This window comes from Juglans microcarpa x Juglans regia, chromosome 1D (genome assembly GCF_004785595.1).
Source record: "Juglans microcarpa x Juglans regia isolate MS1-56 chromosome 1D, Jm3101_v1.0, whole genome shotgun sequence".
In the NCBI taxonomy this organism is placed as follows: Eukaryota; Viridiplantae; Streptophyta; class Magnoliopsida; order Fagales; family Juglandaceae; genus Juglans; species Juglans microcarpa x Juglans regia.
In genome coordinates, this window is record NC_054594.1 from 46,106,313 (window position 1) to 46,126,072 (window position 19,760).

The 19,760-nt window shown below is 39.3% G+C and overlaps 1 protein-coding gene across 6 annotated transcripts in view; it reads left to right on the forward strand.

Annotated features, from left to right (window-relative positions):
* The window catches only part of LOC121263599 (exocyst complex component SEC8-like), a 36,392-nt gene extending 16,921 nt beyond the window's left edge, over positions 1–19,471 (forward strand). For all 6 annotated transcript variants that reach the window (XM_041166609.1, XM_041166585.1, XM_041166592.1 and 3 more), the window contains 22 exons: positions 925–1,034; positions 1,491–1,664; positions 1,862–2,039; positions 2,128–2,234; positions 2,815–3,122; positions 3,225–3,382; positions 3,528–3,643; positions 6,111–6,181; positions 6,332–6,462; positions 6,556–6,605; positions 13,688–13,788; positions 15,054–15,166; positions 15,417–15,524; positions 16,363–16,560; positions 16,755–16,840; positions 16,986–17,172; positions 17,301–17,378; positions 17,502–17,603; positions 17,739–17,813; positions 18,676–18,771; positions 18,849–18,898; positions 18,985–19,471. In XM_041166609.1, the coding sequence (XP_041022543.1) occupies positions 925–1,034; positions 1,491–1,664; positions 1,862–2,039; positions 2,128–2,234; positions 2,815–3,122; positions 3,225–3,382; positions 3,528–3,643; positions 6,111–6,181; positions 6,332–6,462; positions 6,556–6,605; positions 13,688–13,788; positions 15,054–15,166; positions 15,417–15,524; positions 16,363–16,560; positions 16,755–16,840; positions 16,986–17,172; positions 17,301–17,378; positions 17,502–17,603; positions 17,739–17,813; positions 18,676–18,771; positions 18,849–18,898; positions 18,985–19,072 (2,685 nt within the window). In that variant the 3' untranslated portion in view covers positions 19,073–19,471. The remainder of the gene's footprint in view (positions 1–924; positions 1,035–1,490; positions 1,665–1,861; positions 2,040–2,127; positions 2,235–2,814; positions 3,123–3,224; positions 3,383–3,527; positions 3,644–6,110; positions 6,182–6,331; positions 6,463–6,555; positions 6,606–13,687; positions 13,789–15,053; positions 15,167–15,416; positions 15,525–16,362; positions 16,561–16,754; positions 16,841–16,985; positions 17,173–17,300; positions 17,379–17,501; positions 17,604–17,738; positions 17,814–18,675; positions 18,772–18,848; positions 18,899–18,984) is intronic.
* The last annotated feature ends 289 nt before the right edge of the window (positions 19,472–19,760 follow it).

The window sequence follows — 19,760 nt, forward strand, 5'->3', positions numbered from 1 at the left end:
TCAAATTCCACACATCGGTGATGTAAACATTACCCTTAAGACTAGTCCAACACTTGAAAATATCCACTACACTTCCAAGCATAACCCATGCCACACCAATCCAGTTAAAGATCTCATCCCACAAAAACCTAGCCACGTCACAATGTAACACTAGATGATCCACAAATTCTCCATTTTTCTTACACAAGAAACACCGATCCATAATGATGAGACCTCATTTCCTCAAAATGTCAGTGGTGAGGATTCTCCCAAGGGACGCAATCCAAGCAAAGAAAGCAATCTTGGGAGGAACTTTACATTTCCAAATACTCTTCCAAGGAAAGTAATGATCATTAGAAAGTCCCGAAAGGGCCTTATAATAGGATCACACTGAGAATCTCTTACTCCCACTAGGAGTCCAAATCATCCTGTACTCCACAACATTACCAAAAGTCATAACATACAATGAACCGAAGAAATCAGAAAAAGTTCCTAGCTCCCAATCTTGAGCCACTCTCGAAAACTAACATTCCAGTGGATAGAGCCGTTGGAGCAAACCAACAAGTCAGCCACCAAACCCTCTTTGTTACTTGCAATCCGGTAGAGAGTGGGAAAGATACATGTAATAGCCCTTGCACCACAGGAAACAGCATGCAAAAATACACACCATGGCCCCTCCCAACCTCAAATCTGAAAAAGTTGGAAAGCCTCTCCCATCTTGAACGAATATTTTTCCAGAACCCCACACCATATGCCCCCTAACTTGGAACACCAGCCCTCTCTAATACTCCCGAATTTAGAATCGATAACTACTCTCCACAAAGCCTCCCCATCCCAGTGATAGCTCCCCTAATACTCCAAGTGCCTTATTGAGTGGAAAATGTAAGGATTGGACTTTTGAAGTGTTATGTATGCATTTTAATTATTTAGTTTTATGTGGCTCAGGTTGGTGCTCTTCAAGATGTCCGGTCAGAGCTGACGAAGTTGCGAGGAGTTCTTTTTTATAAAGTTTTGGAGGATTTGCATGCACACCTGTACAACAAAGGTGAATACAGGTATTGACCTCTCTTCTTAGCTCCAACTTCATATCATCATGTACCTTATGAGTGGTGTTTTAGCATTTGGGCATGAAGCTGGTTTGATGAATGTGCATATATATTTGATCATTTTATTTTTTCATTTTCCCCCCTTTTTTTTTTGTTGGTGATTGGGATGGGAGGCTTTTTCTATGGAAGAAGTTTTCAGGTTTTGTAGTCTGATTCTTTATCATTAGGACCACACTTATCACCAAAAAAAAAATATTTATCATTAGGACCACAATTTTCCTGAATTACAATGTCAGCTATTTTGTAAAAGCTTCTTTTTTTTTTCAATGAATATATTTCCTGGTATCTATTTATTCCTCTTTTAATTGGGTGTTTCCTCTTGTATACTTCCTGCGTACTTGGCCATGCCTACGTTTCCATTATGAATAAAATCTTTAACCTTCTAAACAAAATTATATTCTTCAGCTCAGCTGCCTCAAGCATGTATGAAAAGGATGACGAAGTGCCAACGACCACGGCAGTCGCATTATCTGTGTATAATTCACAACCTCTATCTCGAAGAACTAGGTTACTGAAAGGTGACAACCAAATTGGTTTTCATGTGGATGGATCATATAGGTCGGGTTCTGTTGATGGAGGGTAAGATTGGATGTTACTATTTAAACTGTTTAACTATCTGTGCTGCTGCTTTTTTCACCTAATTCCTTAACATCCTTTTTCTTAATCCATATGAAGTACTCCTTTTTCTTAATCTATACTTTTAGTTTTGCAATGTTTGATATGATAATCGTGTGCAAATTTTACCCCAGTAAGTATACATCTGAATGTGCTTTCAGTTCATCTTTTGATGGCCATGATGAGGAGGGTGCTTTGGAACCACGCGATGATGCCACCTCAGATGGGCATATGGCATCAGCTCGGGTTAATGGTGGTGATGGTAATCTAAAGGATGCCAAAACCCTTCCTCGTGAAATGCCACCGTGGCTTTCAAATTCCACTCCAGATGAATTTCTTGTAAGAATATCTCATAGTTGCATCTCAATTTATTGTGTTGCCATTCTCATATTCTAGACTGAAGTTTGGGGTGTTATATTGTCTGCAGGAAACAATAAAGAAGAGTGATGCTCCACTTCATGTGAAATATTTGCAAACTATGGTTGAGTGCCTCTACATGCTTGGCAAAGTTGCTGCTGCTGGTGCTATAATATGGTTTGTTATCCTTGATTCTGTTGAAGCGTGGTTTTGAAAGAATTTAGTTTCCTCCAGAGATGTTTTGGACAGAATCCCCATAAATATTTTTGTTTATTTCATTTATCACTCTAGAACATAGGATTTTCTTGGATCTTTCTTTCTCCCTCTTTACTTTGGTGAATGGATCTGGTTCTGACCTTGGTATTTCTCGTTCTTGGTATTCTTACAAACTTTTCTATTTATGTTTATGTTTTATTGGTATCTAATGTTCCATCTTATAAAGCATTAACATGGTATATGCAACTAAATAACATCACCCACCATATGAGTTATATTATAAATAGAGTGCTTGAGACTTACTAATGCCAATACCCTTGTTTTTATGGAATCCTTTGTATTAAATGTGCATGGAATGTAGGGACAAACTCATTTCCTGATTAAATTTCTTGGATTTTTAATTGTCCTGGATACATAGAAAACTAGTTCTGAATACCTTGACCATGTGTATTTGTCTTTTCAAATTCTTGGACGTTATGTTAATTTTTTTTCCCAATATGTTCATTATGATGACATATTTTATTATTTTGTTTTGAAACAGCCAAAGATTGCGACCAACAATTCATGAGATTATCACATTCAAGATTAAAGCTCACGCAGAACTTGTTAATTCTTCAAGGTATGGCATTGTACAGGGTGACCGCACTGCTACTGCAGGTCTTCATTTTATGAAAGGGCAATTAAAAAGCTTCCAGTTTCCCAAACATAAGCGTCAGAACGGGATATCTCTGTCTGGGACTCTTTTGGCTGTGAGCCCTGTGTCACCTGTGATGGCTCCCACGGGAAAAGCACAGGCTGCTGCAAGGGAGCTTCTGGATTCAATATTGGACACTGTTGTTCGGATATTTGGTGAGATGCCTACTTTCTTATCTTTTTGATAGGTAGGTACTTTCTTATCTTTTACTTTCCCTTTTAACGTTGAAACAAAGTTTCTCAATTTTACTTGTTCAGAGAATCATGTCATTGTTGGAGAGATTCTAGAATCAAAATCCACTCATCAAATTGAAGCAAACACATCAAGGTCAACACCAACAGATTGGAACTCTGATTCTGAAGTATCTCAAGTTACTGGGGGCTACAACATTATCTTTTCCTTGACAGTTTTGCAGGTAACCTATCTGCTCAAAGTTTTTGAAAATTTTAATGGCTGGTTGTAAGTCTGAAGATTATTTAACCACAAAAAAAAAGGTAAGAAACAGGCATGATCCCTTCACAACTTATTTTTTTAACTTTTAATTCCTTAATGTGCCAAAGAGTGAATGTCAACAACTCATTTGTGAGATTCTGCGAGCAACTCCTGAAGCTGCATCTGCAGATGCTGCAGTACAAACAGCTAGACTTGCAAGCAAGGCCCCTTCCAAGGAAAAGAGGCAAGTACCCTTAAATTTATATTCAAATATCTACCATGTACCATTCCTTGCATCACTTTTCAACTTTTATCAAACTCAGTTTATTTGTTTTAGTTTATGCTACTTCCCCCCCCCCCCCCCCCCCCCCCCCCCCCCCCCCCCCCCCCCCCCCCCCCCCCAAAAAAAAAAAAAAAAAAAAAAAACATTTCTCCTTCCTTGAGTACTTGCTAAGTATGATAAAGCTAGCCTTAGAAGTACACTAGGAGAGGCCAAATCCTAACGTTCAAGGTGCATCTGATGTGCTCCAAGAAGTTTTAGATATTTTGTTTTTAGTTCTTGAAACTATCTATGAAGTATCAAAGATATGCCAGAAAGTATTTAAAAAGTGCCTTATATAAAAATGGATAACATACAAAGGAACTAACTGTTTCAAGTGAGACATGATATATCTTAGTACCTAAGACTGAGGCCTGAAATGTCATTGGCATGATGTTGAAGCCTTGGTGGTGAGGATGGAGCTGTAGTTGGTGATGGTGAACATCCTTTTTTTTTTAATAAGTAAAAATATTATATATGTTAATATCAATAAGAGTAAACAAGTACACTGGGCGTATACAAGAAACACCTAGCCCATACTAGAGAGCCCCCAATGACCAATAAGCGTGTGAAAATTAGAAATCTATCCAAAATACACCAAGGCCGAATGGGAACAAAACACACCTCCCCAACCCCAACCCTAAACTCCCTCTATGAGGACAGCTTCATAATGCCCTCCCTTTAGTCTTCCGTCGACTCGAACTACCTCCCTTAGCGTAGTAGTTGATTGCCCAAGAAAGACGCTTTAACTCCCTGTTTTTCTTAAATCTTGATTTGGTATTCGGGAACAAAACACACCTCCCCAACCCCAACCCTAAACTCCCTCTATGAGGACAGCTTCATAATGCCCTCCCTTTAGTCTTCCGTCGGCTCGAACTACCTCCCTTAGCGTAGTAGTTGATTGCCCAAGAAAGACGCTTTAACTCCCTGTTTTTCTTAAATCTTGATTTGGTTTCAAGCAAGTGGCCCACCTCAATCGCAGTGAGTAGTGCGACATCTATTTGAAAGAGTTGACGCGATGGTTGTTGTGATGGCTACGACAGTGATCTGATGGTTGAGATGGTGGTTGTCTGGTTCCTGCAATGAGATGCTCTAAATGGTGCTTGTGATCTGCTATGAAATTTGTGGAATAGTAGTGATGTGGTAGTCATGCTTTCCTAGTTGAAATAGTGCTGGTGGAAGAGAGGTCAGAGGTGATGGTAATTGTGGTCAGAGCTCGTGGTAGTGTAAAGTTTTGAGAAGAGGCCAGAGTCAGGGGAGGGGTTATTCTTGCATGGGAGTAGCACAATGTCAAAGGTGGAGGAGCAGGTCATGGTGTTGGAGGCTGCATTTTGGTGATGTCCAGATAATGACAGGTGTTGGGTTTGTTTGGGTTGTGGTTGTGGTAACAGCCATTCACCACCCAACCCTTTTTTTGAGGAGTAAGGAATCAGTTTATTAATAAGAAGATGATTTCAACTATACTTGTTGTCTACAAGAACAACTTCATCAAAGTTACAATCTAAATATAAGAATTCAAGGAAACCTGATTATAATTTTGGAGTTTATTGACAGTAAGGCACTCGTCCAATCATTCAAAGATCTAAGGAAAAAAGGACTTGGTCAAAACAAAATTAAGCTCCATCTATTCCTTTCCCTCCAAATCATCCACATTAGACACGGTGGAGTAGCTTTCCAAATTTTGATACTTCTTGGCAGCAAAATTTTCCTCAAGGAAAATATGAATTGTCTGTGGTATTTGGAAGCATTGATACTGACCACAGGACACTGGTGTGAGACAATACAAATATGATGATACAGTCATACTTGGAAAAACTAGAGTACAACAGTGGTTATAGGACAATCAATTGGTTATATTATATATATATCTAAATATACTTTAGTTTATTTCTATGTTTAGGAAATATATTATTTTTGGGATGTGTAAGATGAGTTGTATTAATGAGCAAAAAAAGTTGGGGAAGGCATAATCGAGGTACACTGGGTATACAACAAATACACCTAATGTGCAAAAGAGAAGAGAAAGAAAGTCCTGTAAATTAAAGCTAGAGAGACATGGGGTGGTTGCCATCCGCTGGTAGATTATATTGAACAAGTACGCCCTATATATGAGTTTTTTCCCCGTTTCCAATTTAACCCATTTGCTGTGTCCCTTCCCTATGTCCCCCAACATCTGAAATTAAAAATTTTGATTCTTCTGTCATCTAGGAAAGTTTTTGTATGTTCGCATGTTATTATTTTTCATATAGACTTCGTAGTAGCTTCCTACATTCTGGGTTCCTTTTGTTCAACATAATTATATCAGTTTCATTGAGTTCTCGCTTTCTTTTAAGACATTCAGTTCTCACTTTTTGTCACACAATCATGTATATTTCGTGTTAATGGGTTGCAGGGACCGACCTGGGGAGGGTCTTACCTTTGCTTTTCGTTTCACTGATGCTACAATATCTATTCCTAACCAGGGTATGCTGAAGATACATTGCTCGCATTTTGTTGATTGTCTCTCATTGCATATATGGCTTTAGTTTCTATTTTTAGTTGATTGATTGATTTGTGTGGGTCCTTAATTACCATAAACTTATCTCCTTTATCTTATCCTTGATTCCTAATCAGGAGTTGACCTCATTCGCCAAGGATGGAGTAGGAGGGGTCCGAATGTATTGCAAGAAGGTTATGGATCTGCAACAGTCTTACCTGAGCAAGGCATATATCTAGCTGCATCTATATATCGACCTGTGCTTCAGGTTTTTGGCTGCACATATGTGCTATCACTGTGAAATATGTATTTGCATAGTGGGTTCTCTGGTTGGCCTTTTCTGATCACTTGTTCTCTGCAGTTTACAGATAAGATTGCTTCAATGCTGCCGACAAAGTATGCCCAGCTTGGGTAAAGCTCAAAACTCTTGTAATCTTTCCATGTTTAGTTCTATATCTTATACGAAGAATCACCATGTTGTATGAGCTGTCAAGTAGTTATGAAGCCTATAAGTTTTTTTGTACTCTTTCCATGTTACATGCTGTTTTCTCATTTCTTGCCTAACTGAAATTGGATAGAGTAATGCTAGGGACAAGCCCCAAATGCACAAGCCTTGCATAAGCCTTTTGTAAAAAAGTGGGCTCCATCATAAAAAAAGTGAATTTTTCACTCTTTTGGTGGGGTCCACTTTTTAAAAAAATTTTATAAAAGGCCTGCACGAGGCATTTTGGGCTTGTATATATCATTATTCTTTCTCGTACTGCTAAATTATCAACCTATTTCATTTGAGTCTGCTAGCATGTTTTGATAATTAGCCAATGCTGGGTAAAAACTAGGGTTGACAATATGTGACACGACTCATGAACCCAATACGAAATTAGTAGCTTTGTGTTTGATATAAACGGATTCGGGTCAAAATGGGTTGACCCGTTAGGACACGATTAATAAACGGGTCAATAACAGATCAATCTGCTTAACTCGAAATTAACCCGCAATAATCCGTTTAAATCTTAATTCAAAATTACAATTTTTTTTTTGATAAGTAAACGATATTATTGATAAGAATAGGCAAAGCCCAAGTATACAAGATGTTATACAAGAGACAGACCTATCTAGGTCGCAGAAGTGAAAACAAGAAAATCATGTAAATTAAGGCCATTAAAATCTATAGCTATGACCCAAAGAAATAAAGTACGAAAAAAGAAAGATCGAAGCTCCTCTAGAGTCCGCTCCTTATCTTCAAATGTTCGATTGTTACGCTCTTGCCATAGGCACCACATAATGCAGATAGGGACCATCTTTGACACGACTTTGCTTTGTATAGCACCTCCCAAAAATGTCCAGTTGGCTAATAACTCAACCATTGTGGCAGACATTACCCAATTTAACTTTACTATGCTGAACACTTCAATCAACAAGGCTCTAGCTGTCTCACAATGTAGCAAGAGATGATCCACTGACTCGCCGGCTTTCTTGCACATACAACACCAATATAAGATAACGACCCGACGCTTCCTCAGATTATCGATTGTCAGAATCTTGCTTAGAGCAGCTGTCCAAGTGAAGAAAAGTACTTTTTTTTTGGGGGGGGGAGGGGGGGGGGGCTTATTCCTCCAAAGATTCCTCCATGGGAAGAGTATTCGTTAAATGAGTTAAGGGATTTATAATAGGATCAAACCGAGAAAGCTCTCTTACCTACAGATGTCCAACCACAGCTTATCGTGTCTCGTATTCCATTCAGTTTCACGGAATACACTAGGCTGAAGAAAGCCTCAAAGCTGTCTACTTCCCAGTCTTGGGCTGCTCTACTGAAGGTGACGTTCCATTGGACTTGGTCCCCTGATTGATCCATGAGGTCCGCCACTGAAACTTCCTGGTCACGTGCCAACTAGAAGACGAGTGGAAATGAGTCCTTTAGAGCCTCCTCCCCACACCATAGGTCCCTCCAAAATTTTATCTGAGTGCCTGCACCCAGCACAAATTTGGCATGGCGAGTAAACACCCCCCACCCACGTCTAATGTGCTTCCAAATCCCCACTCCATAGGCCCCGTTCATCTCTCTAATACACCATCCCCGCACATACTTCCATGTTTGCAATCAACTACCAATTTTCATAGGGCTTCTGGTTCCATACTATATCTTCATAGCCACTTTCCAAGTAGGGTCCTATTGAAAGTTCTCATATTTTTTTTTATCCCCAATCCACCAGAAGAAATTGGCTTGCACACCTTGTCCCAACTGACTTGGCTACGTTTGGATCACAAACTCATCTTAACTCATCTCAACTCATCATTACAACTTTTTTAAATTCCAACACAAAATATAATAAACAATTCAACTTTTTGAAATCTCAAAATAATAATAATATTAAAAAATAATATTCTAACAATATTTTATCATCTTAACTCAACTAAACTTAACTCAGTTCAACATCTAAATGCATTCTAAATGGAACTTGACTTTGTCCCCCATCCCGCTCCATAAGAAATCACGATGGAGTTTTTCAATCCTTTTCGCCTCAAGCTGGAATTGGAAATATAGACAGAAAATAAGTTGGTAAGTTAGAAAGAGTACTCTTGATTAGAGTCACCCGGCCTCCTTTCGACAAGTAACATCTCTTCCACCCTATCAATCTTCGTTCTATCTTCTCGATAACTGAATTCCAAATAGAAAGAGCCCGTGAGGCTGCCCCCAGTGGCAATCCCAAGTGTACTGGCCAAATGTCGAGTGTTGCTGACATTCCCAACCGGCACTAACTCTGATTTATCAAAGTTCACTCTCAAGCCTAACACTGCTTCAAGGCATAATAAGAGTGCCTTCAGTGCCCTGAGTTGGTTTTGATTTGCCTCGCAGAAAATTAACTTGTCATTTGCAAATAAAAGATGAGAAATATCACCTACTGAAAATCCAACCACAAAACCATTTCTAACCATGGCCAATAGCATCCAACGCAGAAGAAACCAACTGAGCTGCCATTAATCAAAACTGAGAACTTTGCTGTTGAGATGCACCATCTAATCCACGTACATCATCTTTCCTCAAATCCACATCTTTCCAACAAAAAGAGAAGGAAGTCTCAGTTTACATGATCGTATAAACCCCAAGGGGTTGACCTAAGTGGTGAAGGCCTTGGTCTGGGGGGTATCACTTCTTCAAGGTCCAAGGTTCAACACCTCATGGGTGCAAACAATCATTTGGGGCCGCACCCCTTGGTGAAAAGCCAACGATTTAACCAGTTCCATGTAAGGAAACTTTTGAGAGTGCAGTGCACGGGACCGGGGTTTATTCTGCAGGAGTGGGTCCTAAGGGCCCTTTCCATGTCTAGCTTACAAATACTCCTTGCAAGCCCAGACTTTAATCTTCCATCTAGACATTCATTGGCTATAAGGACTGAATCCATAATTTGAAGATCCCTTACAAATGCATTTTGTGGCTTCGTGATTATCTTGCCTAAAGCCTCTCCTAACCTGTTTGCAAGCACCTTTGAAATAATTTTGTATACCCCATTTATGAGGCTAATGGGCCTATAATCTTTCACATCCGAAGCTCCGCTTTTCTTTGGGATCAAAGCAATTAAAGTAGTATTTAGGCTTTTTTCAAACTTCCCAGCTGAAAACAATTCCTGAAACACGTTCATTATATCCTCCTTTATTACTTCCCAACATATTTGGAAGAAACCCATCGAGAAACCGTCTGGACCTGGTGCTTTGTCATAAGCCATTCCTCTTACTATATCAAAGATCTCCCCTCCTCAAAAGATCTCTCCAACCAAGACGCTGTCTGTGGTTCAATAGAGTCGAAAGCAACTCCATCAGGTTTTGGTCCCCACCCCTCTCGTTCTGTAAACAACTGCTCATAGAAATCCACCACGTGGTCCCGGATCACAGGAGCCTCCGTGCAATCTATACCATTAATATCCAACATCTTAATGATATTATATCTCCTATGAGAATTGGCCACCTTGTGGAAAAATTTTGTAAATCGGTCCCCTTCAATCATAATGCTCTTGACTTCTGACGCCAAGAGATCTCCTCTAGAGAAAGAACTTTCTCCAACTCTGATGCCAACTTTGTCTTTTACACTATTTCTTTAGGGGTGAGAGATCTATCCTCAAGTATCCTCTCAAAACCTTGTAATTCCTCCACTAATGATTTCTTGCGCTCCCTTATGTCACCAAATGATTGGAAGTTCCAAAGCTTTAAATCATTCTTTAAAACTTTTAGTTTACTTGTAAGTATATAGGAGGGAGTACCATGAAACTAATAAGATGACCACCAATTTCTTACCTTATCTACAAAGCCTTCACTCTTAAGCCACATATTTTCAAACTTAAAATATTGACGTCCGCCTTAGATACCACCACCATCCAACATGATGGGAAAGTGATCCGAGCAAAGGCGAGACAATCACTTCTGACACACATCTGGGTAATAGATTTCTCAATCCGGCGAGATTAGGAATCTGTCTAGCCGAGACCACGTCTAATAACTGGACCAAGTGAATGAGCCCTCTATGTGGGGAAGATCCACCAGGTTCAAGTAAAAAATACATGCTGACAAATCTATCATCGTTGGGTGCAACCGATTGTCTCCGGATCTTTCATTAGGGAACCTTATGACATTAAAATCTTCTCTTATGCACCAGGGGAGGTCCCACCAATTATGTAATGCGACAAGTTCTTCCCATAATAATCTTCTGATACTGTCAACATTCGGCCCGTATACACCTGCAAAAGCCCATAAAAAATTATCTTCCACAGCTTTAAAAGAACATGCCACTGTGTACTCCCCTACAAAATCCTCCATTTTCTCCACCACTCTTCTATCCCGCATCACTAAGATTCCACCCAAAGCCCCATTCGAAGGCAAATAAACCCAATTTGCATAAGGATAACTCCAAACACTTGGCACTACTTTTCTAGACACCAATTTCAGCTTTGTTTCTTGTAAATAAACTATGTCCGCCCTCCATACCCGAAGCAAGTTTTTTATGTGAAGACGCTTATTTGCCTCATTCAACCCATGAACGTTTCAAGACACGATTTTTGGCTTCATAAAGGATATATAATTCCCTTCCCTTTGGATCTATCGCGGCTTGAGTTGCCCTCATAGTTCAAGGACCATTTGAGTCTCTTAAGCTCCCATTGTTTCTTGGTCTCATATTTTTTAGATTGAGAGTGACCCACCTCAATGGCGGTGAGAAGATCCATAAACTGTTCCACAAACCCCGAACACCCCATTCCTACACAATGTTGAATTTCCTTTACCTTTCGAAGCATCCAGTCAGACACATTGAACTTGTATGGTAACTCACAATTCAGAGGAAAAGGCTCCCCATCTCCCGAAGCCCACTGTGCATTCGAAGACATCCCCTTCTCCTCCCCCCCAAACAGATTTTTTCCCTCCCATTCGACCACAATACCCTTATTGATCTCCACATCATTGCCAGAGAATGGAGTTGTTAATAGTGTATCAAGAACCATCACCACCTCACTTCCACCATGGTAAAGCATCTAAGATAGCCCCACGTCACTTTCCTCATTGAGCTCCATGCTCATCTCGCCTTCTCCTTCTGACAACATCTCAAGACGTCCTCAAGATGAAATAAGGCCTCCGCTGGAGGAGGTAGAGGTTCAAGTGTGCCTATCGGCAGTTTCTAGCCACACTGGATCGGGGATGGGGCTTTCGAAGGCAAGATCTCCTCTGTTTCCTCGTTTTGCAGCGACACCAGCATATCCACCACCATCGACGGCGTTTTCTGGGCCACTGTCGATGGTCCCACCTCAAGTCACCGTGCATCTGCGAGTTTCTCTGGCAAGGATGTGAGATTGCCTTTGTTGGTGGGCTTGCGGGGGCCTTCGTTACATATCCTCCAAACAGGCTTAGATTTTGGGTTAGGGGGCTTGGGCTTGGGCCCAATTGTGTGAGGCCTAGCCCCACAGTTGTTACTAAAGCCCGCGTGATACTGGGTAACTCAATCGGGCTCAAGCCCAGTTGGTTGGGGCCTTGCGTTGCCCAAATGGCTGGAGCCCTGAGGCAACGGGCCAAGACCCTTGTTAAGTGGGTCAGCTCCCACAAACAGACCCATGCTAGGCCCATTTCTTGCCGAGCCCATCTCCACTCTTATAAGCCAATCCACTTTGGATTGTAGTGAATTCAGTTGAGACTTTACGTCCAGAAGAGAGGTGAGTACCTCTCCTCCTACCACAACGCCTAAGGGTCTGCCACCGCCACCCTGCCATTGTACTAGGTGAGGCTCTCTGTCAGAGTCGTGTCTCATACCCTACTTTGCAATAGTACCACTTTGCCCTACCATGTTGTCTTCCCCTATACGCAGATCACGGGGTTGCTCCACCATCAGTGCCTCCCTATAGAAGCGGTGATGCGGTTGAGCCTTCAACTCCTTTGATCTCTTCAGATTTCCTTCCTTGTGAGTGGACTTCCCATCGTGAATAAATTCCCCCAGAGCCTCCCCCATCCTCTTCCACCCTTTGCCCTCCTCCTCAAGAACGAACATAAAGTTCCTCCCACCACCACCATCGTATTCCACCACTGCGATGTAACGACCTTGAACATTCGAACAACTTTGCTCAATAAAGCTGAGGCTGCCTTCCCTGACTGTGGTGAAATAGTTTCTTTTTTCATCCTTCATGCAAGCTTCCATGGCCTTAGCCAACCATTGCACTGTTGGAGGGCCCTGAGCCACCCTTGACACCACCCTCCAGCTTCTTTTTGTAATAACCAGCCGACCCCCCCTCCTTCACAAATGAAAAAGCTTTTGATTCTATTACAATTTCTTTTGAAAACACCATTCTGAAAACACACCAGCACCCAGAAAACTCAAGACACGCCGTCACAGACCACCCAAATACAGTGGAGAAAATAAGTGGTTTTCCATCGTCACCTCAAAATTACAATTTTATTATGGTTGGGTGGTAATATTAATATTTCTCAATATGCTTATGTTTTTATTGTTGAGATTGTAATTCTGGATCTGTGCTCCATATTTGTTATCACTTGGTTTGTAATATTGATTTTATTATAGGTTAAAATCTGAAAAGTATTGATATTTTTTGTTAGTAGGTAGTCTTATTTTTTTTATAGATACTGTGGCTACTAATAAATATAGATTTTAAATTTTATGTGAAATTATGTTAATCATATCAAATGGGTTATGCGAGTTAGTTCAATCCATTTACGTGAAACATGTTGAATGAGTCGTATTGTGTTGACCAATTTTTAATTAATTATTAAATGAGTCAAAACGGGTAACACGACCCGACCCGTTATTTAAATGGGTTGTGTTAGGGTTTGAATGGGTTAGCTTAACGGGTCATGTTCGGTTGACCCATATAGTCGAATGTCCATGACTTGACACGAGCTACGAACAAGAATTGCCACTCCTAGTAAACACTGTAAATTCAGTGTTGTGATTCCTCTTTATTCACCTGGTATCAATATGCATTGAATTCCAATCTTTCTAAAAACTGCAGGAATGATGGATTGCTTTCATTTGTGGAAAACTTCGTGAAGGACCACTTTTTACCAACTATGTTTGTAGACTACCGAAAAAGCGTACAGCAAGCTATATCAAGCAAGTTCTCTGAACTATCTTAACTGTCTTTTTTAACCCTATGGTTGAGAGCTGATAAAATGCATTGGCTCTTTTATTTTTTGGTGGGTTGAGTTCCTGAAACTACGCACCAAATTTTTAACTCATTGTATCTTAAGGCTCTAACTTCATCTATTCAAAATGCTTTATGAGGTCATGATATCAATTTCCAAGGCCCATCTAAGTGCTACTAATTCTTCTCATACTTGCACTCGTGTTTGAGTGCCACATACAGAAATAAGTAGCCACTTTGACCTTGAAAGCATTTTCTTTTTATAAGCAAATTATTTATTTTTAAAAAGGGAAAAGTAACGCATGTTTTACGCGAAGGAAAATGCTATCTATACTTGCAACTTTACGCACATAACCATGCATGCCGATGTGTCAGCTATTGAAATGGTGAAGATTTTGAAAGTTGAAATTTGAAATTAGAACTAAAAAAGAAAAAACTGATAAAATGGGGCCATTACTCAATACATATAATGTTGTCTGTATGTGTAGAACTACTCTTTGCTGCCATGCCACTTCTCTCTTGATTAAACAAAAGCACAGATGTAGACATAAACCAATTTCTGAAGACTACAATCTGTTGGCTGTATAACATTGAAGAAGTAGGTGACCTATAGACTCCTCACCTATTGAGATTCCGCTGTCAGTAAAAAGTCTATTTTATAAGTCTCCTGTGTTAGGATGCTATTTTTTATCATTAATAAATTTCCTTTGTTATGACAGTGGCCGGACCTTAAAGATCTCTTTTTCAAAACCCTTTACCATTGGATAATTGCTCATTTTAGCTTTTCTATTTTCTAGTTTTCAGGGTTTCTTTGCTCTTTTTTCTTATTCTTGGTAGGAGTTTCTCGTGTATATGCCACGTGTACTCATCACTACCTCTATCGACCATCAATAAAGTCTAACTTATTAAAAAAACTAATAAAAAATGCTTTCTGGAGATAGTCTACAGCTGGAAAAGGCTATAATGCAACACAGCATGTTCACGTTGTTTTTAATATTTGAAGGCACAGAACTTGGGGAAGGAATGAAACAACTTCACATTATTTGATCATACAAAGAAGATTTTTTTGCCTTTCACTTACATCCGTGCCGCATGCAAAGTACACAGGATAGTTGGATGACTCATTGAGATATTGTTTGATGATGCCTATGTACCTGGGACCGTGCATATTAGTCTCTTGGTTGTCTTTGTTCTGCACCAAAAAGTATCCTTATTTCTGTGAGTAATCTTATAGGTCCAGCTGCATTTCGGCCGAGGGCACATACTGCTGCTACTTATACTCCATTGGTTGAGAAGGGTAGACCGGTCTTACAAGGGCTTTTGGCTATCGATTTCTTGGCAAAAGAGGCAAGTTAACTTTGTTTTTCCCACATTACAAGAACACCCCCGCCCCCCCCCCAAAAAAAAACAAAAACTTTGTTTGCAAACAATCCCACTGGATTCACAGGGTTTGGACGCTGTAGAGCCTCTAGTCTGAATATATGTCTTAACGGTTTCTATAAATCACGTATAAAATAAACAGTTTCTGTCAATTATTTTGAGGGTATTTATTGTGGTATTTTAACTGCCTAATTGACACTCATATAACTTACTCCAGGTGCTTGGATGGGCTCAAGCAATGCCTAAATTTGCCGGTGACCTTGTGAAGTATGTGCAGACTTTCCTTGAGCGTGCATATGAAAGATGTCGTACTTCATACATGGAGGCATGGATCTTCACTTCTTTTGACTTAGCACATAATTGCTATCATCAATTTTCTGTTATATTTTTCTTTCTCCGCTATTTTTTTCCTTGTGCATCCTTCATTTTTTTTGCCAGCTCATAATTAGTTAAATTCTCGGTGCTTTATGCCTCATGATTTTAACTGTAGTAGATAGTAATATTTGAAAATATTTAGCATTAACCATCGTTTGTATCCTTTCTTTTTTCTTTTTTACAAATCTCCTGCAAAACCTTTTTTACATCTTTGAAATTTTGCCTCATGATATGAGATTCCAAAGCAATTTTATAATTTCCTTTAATAAAGCTTATTATTCCACCACCAGATCTTCTAATCACTAAACCAATCAGATTTCTATTTAGTATTTGTGATTAGCTGATTGGTTCCTTTGGATGAATTTGATTTAACTTTAGATAATTTTTCATTGTAAGTTCCCATTGCTTCAATATTCACATTTTACCCTTTTTCTATCCCCTATATTTTTTTTTTGCTTGCCAGTAATGCAAGTACACTACCACATAAGGAAACAAATACACATTTAGGTAACCATACACCTGCCCAAATTCATTACTTCTGCTATATTACGTTGGAAAATTAACATAAGTTATTGATCTTTAATTAGTTTCTGTAATAAAACCTTTTGAAGAGATGGCTTGTATCTGCTGCACAGCAAATGTTGCCATGATTACTTGTCCTGGAATCACATTTCCAGTCATTATAATTTTAACTTCTAGGACCCTGATTACACCCACTGAGCACTCCATTTGGGAATGTTAAAAAATAACTTTATTTCTTATCAAAAGCTTTTTTCATAATATTTCAGGCAGTGCTTGAGAAGCAGAGTTATATGCTCATTGGGAGGTATGATATTGAGAAATTGATGCGACTTGATCCAGCAAGTTCTTGTTTACCAAATCAACTTGGGTTGTCAAAGATTGACAACAATGCCTCTGATGCTGAAAGTGTTGAGGTTGAACTAGAACTGAGCGATTCATTGTTGGCTTTGCGGCCCATTAAGCAGGTCCCTTCGTTACAACTACTAATGTTCTTCCTTTTGGGGCTATTAATTTCCCGCCAATAAAGTGCTGTTAGATTATTTCTGTGAAAATATTATAGTGAAATCTTGCTGATTATGGGTCCTCACTGCATTGAAGAGATGATCATAGATATGAGGATAATGTGTTGATGTTTGTTCTTTCATTTTCTATTGTGCAGGAGAATCTAATTCGTGATGATAGCAAACTCATTTTGCTAGCATCCCTTAGCGATTCATTGGAGTATGTTGCAGACTCAATTGAAAGGCAAGTTTTCTCATATTGTTGCGGTCCTAAATTATGATGCCTCACTGGCATGAAAATGATTACATATAGGCAAATAGGGAATTTTCTTCTCTATTTTTGCTTTCTGGAAGTTCTTAATGAAACGCAATTTTCATGCTATATGTAGGCTTGGACAATTAAACTCAAGAGTATCCAATAAAGTAGAGGATAATCCCAAGCACCGTCATACTCGAACAAGCAGTGCACCTACTAGGGATCTGGCATCATTTGCTGATGAATACAGGAAATTAGCAATAGATTGCCTTAAGGTATTACGTGTGGAGATGCAGTTGGAGACGATTTTCCATATGCAGGTTTGTAAAAATCTTGCAATTTATATATCCTTTATCTCAAGTGGAATACAGACAAAGTAAAGGTGTTGAAAGTGAAACGTAGAGCAATGAAAAATACTTCAGCTCACTGAACATTATGATTTAAACAGGAAATGACAAATAGGGAATATTTGGAGGACCTAGATGCTGAAGAGCCAGATGACTTTATTATTTCACTCACTGCTCAGGTCAGTATTTTTAGCTTTTATCGATGTGTACAATAGAAATCTTAGCCTCCATTTGAAATCGCTGTGTATATCATATCCTCTTGGAGATAAATCTTAGGTGTCTTTTCTCTTTTGTACCCATAGATAACACGTAGGGACGAGGCGATGGCACCTTTTATTGCGAGTCCAAAGCGGAATTACATATTTGGTGGAATTTGTAGTGTTGCGACGAATTCATCTATCAAGGTTCACCTCTCTGTGGTTTTGGGTTATATTTTAGTGTTCTCTCTGAATTCAATATGTTAATATTTCAAGTTGCAGTCCCAAGCAATTTTTAGGTCACTCATTCACTGCTAACGAGAAACTGCAATGTCTGATTAGGCTTTGGCTGATATGAAATCCATCAACCTTTTTGGGGTTCAACAGATATGCCGGAATTCAATAGCACTAGAACAGGTATGATCTTGGTTCACACTAATTGTCTCCATTCCTTCAAATTGATTTGAGTGATGGAAGCAAGCATTTATCAGATTTTATTTGTTCCAGTAAAATAAGAATAAATGCTCTTATACAATGAGTAATTTTAGTTCAGCCGTTATCTTAAGCTAGCTCTTCCTCAATCCTTCAGTTGAGCCTTCAATCTGTCAATCCCTCATTAAAACGTCCTTGTCCTTGCAGATGCAAATTCACTTAAGGGAATGTGATTTGCATTCCTAGCAAATTCAAAGGTTTACCCTCAGGCTTCATATTTCCTTTTTTTTTTCAGGTGGAAATGAAGCTTTTTTGAGTGACTATAGTTGTCCCTAAATGATTGAATTACCTGTAAAGTTATATCATCCTCCATGTGCTTGATGTAAAAAAAAAAAAAAAAATGGAATATGTGTCTTGATGTCCAACATGTGACATGTGAAGTTGTCAACTATTCTCCTTTCTTGTTTATGCTAGTTTTTATTCATGTTTAGATTTTAGCAGTATGATGAATAAGATTTGATCCTCTCCAGTGGACTAATACATGGGCAATGCAATTCCCTATGTCAAAATGGTTGTATGAGTTGAACTGCATAACAAATGGGACAGGTTTCTTACCTCCCAATTGCAGAGGGCAAAGGCTCTTATGGGTTGGCCTTCCTACATTTGGGTGTCATTATATAAAAGGTCGACATTAAGCTGAGAGCAAATGGCAAATATCTTTAGAACTAGGGTCATATACTTGGATCCATTAAGACCAACCCCCAATCGTGGAAATGGGGCTTGCTGGTTTTTATTTTGATTTTATGATACAATACTGCCTTCTACATTGTGTTTATTGGCACTACAGGCCCTGGCAGCTATCCCATTGATTAACAGCGAAGCTGTACAACAGAGATTGGACCGTGTCCGTACTTACTACGAACTTCTAAACATGCCATTTGAGGCAAGTCATGAACTTAAGAGTTTGTTGTTTAAACTTGTGTTGGAACCAGTGATCAGTGTTGCTATTCTTGTTTACAGGCCTTGTTAGCCTTCATTGTGGAGCATGAGAACATTTTTACAGATGCAGAGTGAGTTAATATGACTGTCTTAGTGATTTCTCTTAGTTTGAATACATTGTGTAGTTGGCGAATAACGTAACACGTAACTTTGACAGGTACATGAATCTTCTAAAGGTCCAGGTCCCAGGAAGAGATATTCCTGCTGATGCACAGGATCGTGTGTCAGAGATTTTATCCCATTAGCTTTACCAGTTCTGGATTTAGATTGAATTGTCGCATATCAAGTTGTAAGGTTCTTTGTTCTAGACATGGCGTGTTGCTCGAATGCGTGTGAGATTGTTTTTTCTTAGGAAAGGCTGATGCTGCAATCGGATGTAGATGCCACTTCCATGGAAGTCACCACTCAGCATGTGCCATACCGTGGTTTAGTTTGTGACATATTATTCTGGTAGAGACTGTTACCGTTGCTTTTGTCATTGTAATTTGTTTATGGGTAGTATCAATTTTGGGCGTTTTATGTTTTTCTTTTGGGCTTTACGAAGTTTCAATTCAGCAATTCCTGAGAACAAACAGAAAACTCGATGTATATTTGCGATGCTGAGTATTATTATTTGTAAATCATTCAAAATAATTTTCACAAAAGACTTCCAGATCCCTGTTTATCAGTACTTACAAACTAAACAGACCCTGTTCCCCGTAGATAATTATAATCTCATCATTTCAGCTTAGAAATACAGAGATGCATAAACGAACTTGTTTTCACGAGTTCAAAATCAGCACGTTTCAAATTTGTAACGTTCTTGGCATGTGGGATTCCAGACGGGCTCCTCTGCCATATATTACTTGTACTGGGTATCGACCTTGCGCTTTCGTAGTTCGACCTGGTGTGAGATGGGCAGTGGCATGCTTTGGTGACTATGGATCATGAGCC